Below are 13,582 nucleotides of genomic sequence, written 5' to 3'. Positions count from 1 at the left end.
GTAATAAAATGTTGGGGGTTTGAATCCCGGCTTGGGCATGGATATTTGCGAGTATCCATTCATCATTTCCATCATGCCATGGCCATCACTCATCCCCATCTTCACAAATTAGCCAAAGTGGCACAAGAAGGGAAGTAAAATAAAGCAAATCACTAATAACAATAATAATAATTTTATAGTAACATTATTATTATTAACATTATTTTTATAAACATTATTATTAAAATTATTTTTATTATTATTATTGGTACGTTTATCCTGGTTCTCGCCCCCCACCAGACAAAAATCGTGGTTGCGCCTCTACCATCATCTCCATGTTAAAATGTAATTTAGTCTATCTTACCAATACATAGCAATATATGAAAATGAATAGATGATTATGGGCTGAAACTACACATATTTGTACGATTATTGTCACATTGAAATGATACTTGATGTTCTATATATTCGAACGAATTACGCTCGAGCGTGGGAGCGAGCGAAATTGGTTCAATGCAGTACTCTAACGTCCACGGTTAGCAAATTAAAGTTGATATTGAGTTATGGTAACAGTTGTTATCAATACTTGCCAAACCATGGAAAAGTGAGTCAAAGTCAGTTTTAAAAACTAATTTCTCCTGTAAAGATAACTTTCAAGACTATGCTGTAAATTCAAGTGTGTAAAATAAATGACACTTGGCAGTGGCAGAATTTCTTTCCCAACATTTCAGTCATAGCACATACTGAGAATATAATATTTCGTTAATGAAAGTATAGATTAACCAGACATCCTCTTTTATCTGGACCTGTCCTCTTTTTTAGGTGTCTGTCCAGCATCCAGCCAGATTTTTTTAGAAATCGGTAAATGTCCTCCTTTTTTGGAAAGCGTATAGCATCGACCATAGCAAATGTGCTGCATAGAGAATGCTTCCACACATAATAGTCATCATTTAACACATATCACTTGGGGTGCGTTAAGTATTCAAGAAATGCTCACCTATCATCTGGGATCTGAACATGATCACTTTCCCGACTGAGTCATTAGTATTATTCTAACTCGTTACTTCACCCTCTGAGTACGTCCCAGATTGCTGGAACACATGTACAACAGTTTGCACAGGTTTTTTTTCTATTGATTGATTGATTTGGTTCATTTTACTCCCCTTTTCTAACGACTTTTGGCTAATTGCGAAGATGAGGATGAGCGATGATATGATGATTTTCATGAAGAAACACTCATAAAGAACACACATACCCAGGCTGCGATTTGAACCCAGAATCCCTGGCATCATAGCACTTTGTGCTAACCATTCCACCACGAAGGTCGGCCAGTTCCTTTTCGAGTCATACATGCCCGATACAGAAATGCGTGGTGAGAATTTTGATTATTAAGAGTAATATTTACTTTTATGAAATAAAGAAGTGAAAGTGCAAATTCAACAATGATCTCGCAAGAAAATATCTAGCTTTTAAAGGATGGAAGGAATGAATATGAGGTAAAGTGTAAGGTGTCTGTGACTTTCCCCTGCTGTTGAAAGAGTTCTAGAAATGCTCGCGGCATTAAGATCATATTTCTTGTCCCAAATCTAAAGTGCCTTACATTTTAATTCGATGTACAAATACAACCTGAAGAGTGTTCTGAATTTGTTTGCAATTTATTTCAAATACGTCACAGCATTCACTGAAAGGGACATTATTTCAAAGCTTCCAGGTTCTTGGAGACTAATTTTCGGGCTGAGTACTGCAGTTCTACTTGGATGTGCAGTTGTCTTCCTCATCCTGGGCAGCGGGACCGTGCAGCCATGGAACCTCCCGGGCCACCTAACACCGGCCGAGGGCACGGACCCTGCCGATGCAGGCAGCGAGGGCCAACTGAGCATCGAGGAGGGCGATGTGATGACTCCGAGCACGTCAAATTCTGTTGTTGAGAATATCGACGGAGTGGAAATTATAGACCCAGATGAAGGAAGTAATAGAGTTCTTCCACACACTGTCACCGTGTGATTGGTACGTTTGTCAAAATAGTATTGTAACATGTCCCACTGTTGTCTGTGATATGAGGAGTCGTATTTCTCAAAAAAAAACTTTCATAGGTATCTTGATAACTTAATGTACTCCGAACTTAGTTGTTTGAAGGCAGTCTTACAGTAAAATAACTCCTATCGTAAAGTTTATTATCAATATTGTGAATCTAGTGTATTTTATATCATTTTGTTGTTACATCCATATAAATACAAATGACTAATGATAATATAAAGATATAAGAATTGTACAAAGTGGTACAAAGATATTTCTATCTCTTTGATCATACAGTCTGACTTGAAGTACTAATAATCAAATGAAAGAGCAATAAATGAAAATATTTGCCAGAGCTGCAGAATTTAGAATGCTTAGCAACATGTAGCAAAATGTTTATGATAAAACTATTAATTCTTGTTTTCGTGTTTAATAAAACACTAAAAATACTGACCAAGGCAGTCTTTATTGTAAAATGACACATTATAAACGTAAGGTTTCCACCCTCTATCAGTGTCTTCTTCAGACATATCTTCGTGTGTTCTAAAATAAAGATTTGTCTGAAGAAGACCCTGTTAGAGGGTGAAAACGTTATATTTTTAGTGTGTTATTTTATAATAAAGATTGCCTTGGTCAGTATATATGATGATTTAGGCAAAGAGAATAGTTCAGTGCAGTCACTATGTAATGCTTAACATGGAAAAAATTGATTCTTGCCTTTAATATTTTGAATTATTATGTAACTGCATATTTTGTGACAAAATGTAAGTGGAATTGATACTTGGACTTATATATTGTTTGTGTTTCACATTAACATATTTCTCTGAATACAAGATGCACTTCGTTTTTTTTTTTTTTGGGGGGGGGGGGTATTGGGTGTTTGATGATATTGTCAATTTGAAGATGATAATATAACAAATTATTTAATTCCAGTGGTGAAAATTTGAACTATTTTTTTTCATCAGCATTCACATCATATCATATCATATCATATCATATCATATCATAGCATAGCATAGCCTCTGTACTTGGGATGGCCAAATCCAGATAAAATTTTATTATTTTATCTGGATATTGGATAATTTTCTATCTGGGTTTCAAATATCCAGATGTCATATATTCTGACATCTGAATTGTCTGGATATCCAAATTGTTTGGATTATCGAGATATCTGATATTCTGATTATCTGAAATGTCTGGATATCAGAATGTGTGCATTATCTGGACAGTTTTATCATTTACCCATTTTACAGGCTATACACATATTCTTTTATTCATCATTTTCATATTTCATTGTACGTATTTTCCACCCTTCATAAAATCTGTTCTAACTGGATAACCAAATTATCTGGATATTTAGATTATCCAGATATCTGAATCCTTTGAATATTCAGATTATCCAGATATCTGAATTCTCCAGATATCCCCAATTCTCCAGATATTTAGATAATGGATTATCTGTTGCATCCAAAATGGATATCAGATGATTTGAAATCTGCATATCCATTATCCGGATTTTGTGGCTATCCTTACTCTATACCAAGATTCACCGAATGGGCTCCAAAGGGCTCTGTGTAGGGGAACTTGAATTACGACCATCCTATACACAGAGTCCCATCAGCATACACATCACTTGGGAAGGAGCCACATGTCCCTTCCAAAATCGATAAGTTAAGGGTGTCTTTCTTAATCCCCTGGGACCTGAAGTTCACATTCTGGCCCCTACCCAACCCCACAGAAAGTTAGGCCCTTATGCTGCTGTGCATCAGAACTGTTCTGTGCCTTTCTAAACCAGACCTTGTATCATCATTGCACAACAAATTGACGCCCTTGAAAATACATAATCACCACACATAGATTTTCCACATTTTACCACAACTGCTCTATTTAGTACAGTTGAGAAATTCGTTGTGTTCTTCTTTAAATTATCCATCCAGTGATATAATGTATTTTAAAGTTATATCAGAGAGTGAATCGCACTATACAATTCCTACAATATTGAATACAGTTGTACTCATTATGATTTTTATCAGACCATTCTTGTCAGTTTAGTGCATCATTAAAACTCTTTCATAAATGTAACTTTTGGTAATGCCAAAATATAAATGTCTGTAATCTCCTTTACCCACCTAGAAAATCCAAATGACTTTTTTGCTTTTTGTGTTATGCTTGACTACTTTCACATGTATCATTTTGCTAATAGCAAAACTTCAAAGTTACGGGCAAATATTTTCCTGCACCTTACTTAAATTCCCATGTACCTCACATGATCTCTATTGTGAGTAAATTTTTATGTATAATATGAGTACCTGATGTTAAGAATTAAAAGGTTTAAGCCTATATTTTGCTTACTTTCAATACATTAAAGTTACTGAAATAATATATTGTCCAGCTTTGTATTAATAATTGCATTTTAGGTCAAAGAACAAATTAGGCCTATTAAGATGTAAGATCTATGAGTTACTTTGTGATAAATTTCAGTGTTCAGTTTCTATATAGTTGCATTAAGAAAAATCAGGCTTGTCTCATTAACATACTTTTTATAACTATGAAGGACATTTCCATGAATGGATTCTATAATGTTTACTGGTGAATTTTTAGAAATTTAAAAAAATGCTTCCGTCAGAGCACAAGTTTAGACTTTCCGGTAAATGACTTCCAGAGACATGTGACAAAGTTGCCAACAGAAGTCATTGTTAACAGAGATGACTTGGAAAAACAACTTGGGAGTTTTAGCAAAGCAACAGTGAAAAGAATAGTTATCCATCGAACATTAACATGATCGCAAAATTTACACTAAAGTAGGCTAATAGGGATGAAAACCGCAGTCCTAAGTACTGAACTACTGTATAACATCCAAATCAAAGATGATAAAGATTTCAAACATAAAGACGGAGACCATACAAAAGAAGTTTGGATAATGTGAATGCCGTTCACCAACTCTTTATTATAGAAATGTTAAATGCATTATATTCAACTTGACATCATCACGCAGTGTGCTATGGGAAGAAATGAAGCAAACAGATTCACGTGTGTTAGGAAAGCATGCGAGAAGCCTTCTTACAGTGAGAAAATTTGCATTCACCACATTACACACTTTTCATGGTTTCTGTAGGGCTTCTGAAAAGATAAAAAGTACAATTTCCTCAGATGAGCATGATAACCATACCTTGAATCACTTTGGCAAAGATCATACGCACAGTGCTTACCTGCCATGTTGTCAATGCAGAATCTTTATCCGTTTGCCAGAAATATGGTGCAATTAATTGTGGGGAAAGTTGTTTGCTGAATATCATCCATTGTGTTTGATGTCTCATTTCTATAGAAATGCTCTATTTAGTATTATTTATCACATATATCTCCCAAAGTTATGAGGAAATAAAATATATCTACTAAACTGGAGCTTCTCTAGTAAATGGTAGCAGGAAGTCACCTTATTTGCAAACATTTAGTAACCACTTTTTTGAACCTGTTATTTTCAACAAGAATAACTTTCCCCTACAGTTCTTCCTGTATGTATGTACTGCTTCCATTGTTGAATTCTTCTTCTTGTAGTTTATGGTTGTTACAAACATTTAAACATGTTTTTTGATGTAAGGTTTCAGGAGAACACATATTCCCTACATGAGACTACAGTTAACAAAAAAACAAACAAAAAAAAACAAACAAGAAACAGTTATAGAATCAAGCTTTAATTTAAACTTAACAACTTGATTAACTGGCAATCAGCAACCATTTTTTTACAACAATTTCATTGAAATACCATCAGGTATTTCAAAATTCTTTGTTGTCTGCAAAGTTTCTTGATTTTTTGGTTTTTTCTTGATTTTATTTAATATTTAATATATTTCAGTGAACAAAGCCTTCTACACATTCAAATCTATATCTCCCTTTTCTTTTTTTTAAAACCTTTCTCTCTTTAATCCACATTCTTCTGCTCAATGATGTGAATTGACAGGCCCATTCTTGAATCTAAACTTTAACTTTCTGTACATCAAAAAGCATGTTTAAATGCTTGTAACAGCTGCAAACTAGATGAATATCTCCTGATGGAACATTATTTATACCAATGAGAAACCTCCCCTCCTCCCTACACACACATGTACATGTGTGGAGTTCAGATAAAATTACATTTAGTTTTTAGACTACTAATAACACATTACCCTTCTACTTGAATATTTCTGATGGACCTGTCACTATTATAATGAAAATGGAACCAGAGAAATGGATAGAAAAATCAATACATTCATTAAATACATGTTAAAATATGAAATCAACTAATGGATAGATTCTCTCGGGCTATCGACCAGGTGACTTCTGCAAACGTTTTCGGGCTTTCGAGAGCTAATGTCACTCTCATATTCAGGGTAGAAGCAAAGTGAAGATGAGGGTGATGTTCACTCTCAAAAGGTTAGAAACCTTTTCAAAGCTCATCAATGCATCGTTCGTTGTCAGGAAAGCTTCAACACTTACATGACATCGCTCTTCACCATCTTTGGACAACTTTGATATTGTTTATGATATCCACTGAAATTTGTATGCTGTCTTTTGGTTGATTTACCCTGATAGACGATGGTTCAGCTTGTTTCAGCTATGAAATCTTTACTTCCACATTGTTTATTTAATTAAGGAATGTAATTTACAAAGGATCCTTCTATGCTGGAACTGCCGGTCTTTCACACAATTGTTGTGTCATACCACTGATATATTCTGATTTCACTACAATGTTGATATAATTTTTTAGAGAGAATTTAACATTAAATAAAAATAGTAATCATTGTTCTTTGACATTTCTTGAGGTACAAATACATAATGGAATGAACCACTCTGTACAATTTGATTAATATTATATGTATATAAATAATTGCTGTTCAAAATATTTAAAAACTTTTATTGTACTGTACGAACTTTGTAAGAAAATACTATTATTGACATGCAATGAACATGTTGATTAAAGTTAAAGTTTCCGTAGTATGAATATCCATGCACTAATTATGTAGTTAAGTTATTAAAGTGTAAATTATCCTGTCTAATGAGCCTGATATATGCATGACAGTATATCCATGTCTTTTTCTGTCGGGCAAGCATATTTATCTTTTTTTAATAACATCAGTATGTGGTGTGAGCTGGCAAAAAATTAATATGATACGTACAAAATTTAAACACATACTCTTTCCATGTTCCCATATAAGGTTTTCATATTCACATATGTGTACATCAGTTTCTTCATGCAGCAAATGGTTGCTAGCTATATACTGTAATGCAGGGTTGTTAAAAGTCCAGAAATTGTAAATAAATTCAATTCCTGTCTGGGAGAGAAAATCAGTCATGCAAATGTGTTCTAGACCATAAAAAACCTATTTATATTTCAGTTTGGTCCAGGAACGTTTTCTCTGTATCAATTTAAATATGGTCCAGGAATCTTTCTTCTGGATCAATTTAAATATGGTCAAAGTTTCATATTGAAATGAAACAATACACAACTCTCTCTCTCTCTCTCTCTCTCTCTCTCTCTCTCTCTCTCTCTCTCTCTCTCTCTCTCTCTCTCTCTCTCTCTCTCTCTCTCTCTCTCATGCACACAAATAAACAACATTGATTTGTTTATTACATTCTTTGCATTATCATTTTATTGAAATGTATCATTAAAGTTGCAACATTCACAGACATTAAACCATTACCATATAACAAATCTGAACATATACAATATGTGATTTTAATTTGAAAATATATGTAGGCTGCACATAATTTCATTATAATCTGGGATATTAAATGTTCACATTCATTGAAAAATTATCATCTTTTGTACGTAAACAATTGCATGCATATTTTTATTGTGATAATTGTGATTTTCAAGAACATTTGACAGATCAGTTTTAGCACAATAAGAAAATACAAATTCTCTACTGCTTATATAATACTAACATGAAGAATAATATTTATTTCTCATTCGAGATTTTTAAAATAAATATTTTATATTGTTGTCTTATAGTTTATCTTATAGTAACTGCCACTCATACATGAATTCATTTTGAATGCTCGATCAATAACCTAAAGTTATTGGAAGCATTTCATATCCTAATTGTATGTCATATACTTATATAAATTTTGTGAATATAAACTATTGTAGTATTTCAAGACTTTAATGCTTCCAATATAACATTCCAAAGACTATCAAAGAGAACTATTACGTGGTTAGTTCTTCATGCTTTAGTATTGAATAGACTTTTTGTTAGTGTCATGTACCTGTAAATTTACGAAAATAATGTAAATAGAATAACATACATTTTGTACTAGGATAAGTTTGTGTGTATGTACATATGTGAGTATTCCTCTGTAGTTGTTCCTATGTATATACTTAATATGTAATAAATGTTACAATAAAGTTTTAAGATGATTTGTTCTTGTAAATTTAAAGTGAAACATTAACATTGGCCAAAGGTCCAGTCAGTCCTTAGAAGAAAAACTCTTCACACTCTCACAACCATGTTTACTCTATTACAATTTGTATCAGTGTTGTTCATTATAATTAGTAATAGCATCTCTCACATTGTTACAATCTAAAGCTATACTTGGTACTTGGCACACACTTGAATATGTTAAATATTCTCTCACATTTTCACAGCATAAAGAAAAATCCAAGAAATGATTTAATGGACTCTAAATAATACCATGTAAGGTTTGGTAATTTTACTTGTATTTCCAAATTTGGCATTGTCTGTCTGCTGTAAGGCCAACCGCACATGAGGTCTGACACAACACAGCGTGATGAGTGTCACAAACCGTCTTAGGGAAGGTTTAACATAACATATTTTGATGTGCGTATTACTCACTGCTAAATAAAAATAAATCGTTAAAAAGATCAAAGATCAATGACTTACGTGTGTGAGTATGAAATGTCGATCAAAACAATGTTTCAGAGGTCCTAGACTGCCTCCTTTTCCAGGTTGATGCGTATTCTTAGACACCTGACATGGTGTCACATTAAGCAAGTGTTAGTTGAGGATACAGGTAAAAGATTATGGTAAAAAACACTTATGGAACTTCTTCTTCTTTTGTTTATTATTATTATTATTATTATTATTATTATATACACGTTAGTCTTACTAGCCCCCATGGCAGAGTGGTTAGAACATCTCGCTACAATGCCAGGGATCTCAGGTTCGAATCCCAACCTGGACATGTATGTTTGTGAGTGACCATTAATCAATTTCATCATATCATCATTCATCCCCATCTTCACAAATTAGCCAAAAGTGGCTCAAAAAGCGAAGTAAAAAACCAAATCAATCAATTCAACATTAATCTCTTATAGGTAGCCTCACTCTCGAAATATTTGATTCGAGTCGCCTTGCCATGGGTTGCGACAGTTTCCAACAAAATAATGAAGGCCTGTTGTTTGCTCTTGCTTCGAGCAGCTTGCAACAAAATGCTCTGCGCATGCGCAAATACATTCTCCTCAGCCACAACATCTTATTACAGACTGGAAATGGAGATACAAAAAAGAAAACCATTTGAGTAACCCCTCTGGCCTTGCTATAAACATCGTCCCAGTGCAAGAGCAGTAGCAGTATGCACATATCAAATCAAAACTATGTAAATTCATACTTTAATTCTACATACACATCACACACATTGATACATTGATTTTGCTGTAAATAATTATCATGCATCGTTACCAGTTTCCTAAATTATAAGACAGACCTGGACTGATTGCATACATGGACAAAACCTGCAATCAAATTTTAGCTAAGAAACAAAATGACTCTTTGTGTCGTGTCACATTGTGTCTCATCATCATTGCATTGAATAATATTGGGTCCCGTCATGTTTCGTCACCAGGGCCGGATTAAGATGAAATTGGGACTGATGCTTGAAATCTTTGGTGAACAATAAACACAACGACATTATAGTTATGTCACAACGCAAAGAATAATAGTAACTGTATAATAAGTAACGCTGTGTCTAGGTGTCCGGAATTGTGGCTCCAAATTTCATTCTAAGATTTATTCTCAGTTTAATATAGCAAAAGAAAACTGTTCAGCTATCAGAAAATTCTCGTCTCTTTTCATCTGGGCCAATTTCAGGAATGGGCCTAATGCTGCAACATCAATAGCACCCACCTTAATCCGACCCTGTACGTCATATCATGTCATTGGATCCGGTGTGTGGCTGACCTACAGGGTAACAACCCTTCTACATTTAATTATTTTAGATAGCCAGTCAAGAACATGTAACTTTGCAGAGTGAAATTATTATTACCTACATTTTGCATGTACCATGAGAACAAAATTAATTAGATACTTTTTGTCTGGACAAAAGTATAGTCCTTATGAAGAAGTAATATACAAGTTCCAGGAAACTCATGATGCTGCCACCAGTAAGAAATCCTATTACTCCTCCGAGGGTAACTGAAATGAATCACAGAATGAAAAGACTTCCTGTAATTCTTTAACAACACATCAATATACATGGGATGGTCAAAAATATGGAAACCCCTGGTATAAAACAGGTAGCCATTTCAAACACGATTTGCGTCTGAATGGTAGGTGGCACTGTGGTCACTGGCTCTTCCTATGGGGTATATGCCCTGGCCAACCTGACAGATGGGCCAGTTACAGTTCAGCGACCGGTCCGTGCAGGTTATCGTGAATCATGTCTGAGCTGACAGAGTTTCAAAGAGGGCAAATTGTGGGTGCGCTTATGGTGGGAGCTTCCATGACGAAAGTAGCGGAAATGTTTGGTATATCAAGAGGCACAGTCTCGAAGATCATGACTGCCTACGAGACTTCCGGAAAAACCGCATCAGCGAAGCACCAGTGGGGACGTAAGTGTGTGTTGCGTGACAGAGACAGACGCACATTGGGTAGGATTGTGACCAAGCAGAAGATCACCACAGCTCCAAAAGTCACTGCTGAGCTGAATACAGTGCTTACAAACCCTGTTAATTTAAATACATCAGTAAGAAAACCAAGCCCATGTAGCACAAAAAGTTTGGGCCAATTTTGAGAAATGTGTTTTCATTTTTTTGTACTATGGTAAATTATTGTATGTCCATTCTACCAGTACAATGGAATTTTTAACCTTCCAGTAAGGATATTTGCTTTCCTCAATTTCTGAATTACAAATGTATTTCAGTTTCCCCTTAATTTTATGCACAATTGAAGTTCGAGTAAATCCATGAAAAGTGAAAATATTGTAACATAAATTTTCTTTAATAACTATATTTTTTTTAGCTTAACGTTTTTAAAAGATATAAAATATTATGGATCCAATGAGTTTATTGTTTCATTTTTGTTTATAGCATGTCTATTTGGTATTATACTTGAATTTGCAAATCATTTAAGACCCGTAAGAAAACAAAGGTAATATCCGTGATACAGGATTCTTTGTTTTCTTGATATTGAATTTAAGAATATTTTCAAAAATAAATATGTTGAGGATTTACATTATTATTTATACATAACACAATATGCATTTCAATGTGTAAGGTTCATTCAGAGACCACAGTATTTTATTTAAAGCTTTCCACCTATAAAGACAAATTTACAAATTTGCTAACACCCATGACAGCATATTTCCTTCAAATTGTCTAACAAGGTTTTTATCTTAGTTCATGTGAGTTTGGCTACAGGAAGCTGATTCTGTTACAATTGGAAAAGAAAAGTAAGTTTCCTCGCCATTGCTCACCACAGAATACCTTCTCTGCAGACATCTCCATAAAACTGATATCATGTCTGTTTTGAATATCCAAACTTGTCATGAATTAGCAGACATGAAATTTTTGCATAATATCATCAATGGTGAAACTAAAACCGAATTTCCAATCAATCAATTTCATCTATAAGTATCCACACAGCCAACTAGCAATGTAAACCTCTTTCACAATCTCACTACAAGGCTCTCCCTTCTACAACGGCCTCTTTCTATAGGCTTCCCCATTTATATAACAATCTGCCTCCAAATGTATACATTTTCTTGCCAGAACACAGTTTCTGACAATTTGTTTTTTTTCTTTTATGTGCCCTTGTATCATTCTGTTCTATTTTTTTTCTTTGCCATCTTGTATTGTTTTGTTGTTGCTGTTTTGTTTTTGTTATCCTATTGCTATAGTTTCAGCACAAAATGGTCTTTCAGTAAATTAATAAATAAGTCATACTAACTTCACAGTTCAAAATGAAGGGAAAATATAACACCCATGACAAATGGATTCGCAGTTTAGTAATTATAAAATAAATTGTAAAGTGAAGGGTCGTTTCCGACCACAACCATTTAATTTTGCTAATTTCAAAAATGGCAACGAGGAGAAATATAGAGAGTATTATGTTGTTTTTGTTAGTAAAGGTTTCAAAAGAGCATTATCTTGGAGGATAAGTTTGCGGGTACTCATTACGGAAAGTGGGTCTTATCCCAAGCCTCATTCGACTGTGAAGATTATACCTGCAGTTTCTACTCTCCCACGCAGCTGACGCATCCTTCTATTTCCAACTTGCAACTTCCATGTAAAGGAAAAGTGTCCAGTTTCATTGGCTTCAACGTAACTTTCCCTATGGAAGAAGATAAATGCTAACTCTATGCAGGTAATTGAAGATCAGGTTATTTTACATCTATGTATATAGACTGTAGTTCAAATGAATTAAGCTGCCTTCCAAGTAACAATAAAAATGCTTATAAATACGGATGCTTATAAATACTTTACACATGCCAAGCAACAGTGCAACAAGTTCCAATGAGGATGGTGGTAGTGGCCACTGAAATTAATAGAGAACGAAGAAGAAAAAGCAGTTTCGCGGATAAAGTGAATCAGTCCCGTACCCAGGAAGCCATAATTTTTTTAAATGTGAACCTATAAAAAGTTACGAAAATAACATCGACCATTTTTCAAACTTGTAAAAATTTCAATTTTGTCCTTTCTTCATGCTAAGACTTGTCTACCCAGACTTGGTGGAGGAACATATAGTGGTTAGGATACCACTTTAAACTTTAGGTCCAGTTCCAATTAGTCTATCTGTGCATAAAAATGGACCTAAAACAAAAGTTCAAACTTGTCTACTAAGAGAAAGTAAATTGTCCTTGCCCCCAGTTTTGGCACCCAATCGTCACTACTGGCTACCAGGTGAAAATTTCTCTCACTTTCTCTCTCTCTCTCTCTCTCTCTCTCTCTCTCTCTCTCTCTCTCTCTCTCTCTCTCCGTTAACCATAGCCCGCTTCGATCCTTGGTAGCTGGCTATGGGTTAACTCACATTTAGAATTCTTTATTGTAATAATAATTGCTAATGCGTATAATATAATTTATAAATATATTATTTTCTAAACATAGAATTATCGTGGCTGTTCAATTGTTCTGGTATAAGATAATAAAGGAAATTTCAAATCATTTTTAATTTGCGAAACTCGGAACTATTCGAATACTTCTGACCAGTATTGCTGATTGGGTGCCAAAACTGGGTAGGAAAGGAAAGGCAAGGACATTTGTTTTCTCTTGGTAGAGAAGCATTAAGAGGCCATAGTACAAAGGCAAAAGGGGCAAAAAAAGTTGGGGGCAGTTGCCCCCAGGTTCCCCCAAATAGCTGCCACTGTGTGTGTATAT

General features: G+C 34.4%; 1 protein-coding gene across 2 annotated transcripts in view; it reads left to right on the top strand.

Annotated features, from left to right (window-relative positions):
* The window catches only part of LOC145997467 (sialin-like), a 98,003-nt gene extending 90,446 nt beyond the window's left edge, over positions 1 to 7,557 (top strand). For both annotated transcript variants that reach the window (XM_083134547.1, XM_083134548.1), the window contains one exon: positions 1,684 to 7,557. In XM_083134547.1, the coding sequence (XP_082990673.1) occupies positions 1,684 to 1,983 (300 nt within the window). In that variant the 3' untranslated portion in view covers positions 1,984 to 7,557. The remainder of the gene's footprint in view (positions 1 to 1,683) is intronic.
* Positions 7,558 to 13,582: the final 6,025 nt, after the last annotated feature.

Source organism: Lepisma saccharinum, chromosome 13, assembly GCF_977018435.1.
Source record: "Lepisma saccharinum chromosome 13, izLepSacc3.1, whole genome shotgun sequence".
Taxonomy (NCBI): Eukaryota; Metazoa; Arthropoda; class Insecta; order Zygentoma; family Lepismatidae; genus Lepisma; species Lepisma saccharinum.
The sequence above is the reverse complement of the archived record's forward strand: the minus strand, read 5'-3'. Positions and strand labels throughout refer to the sequence as shown.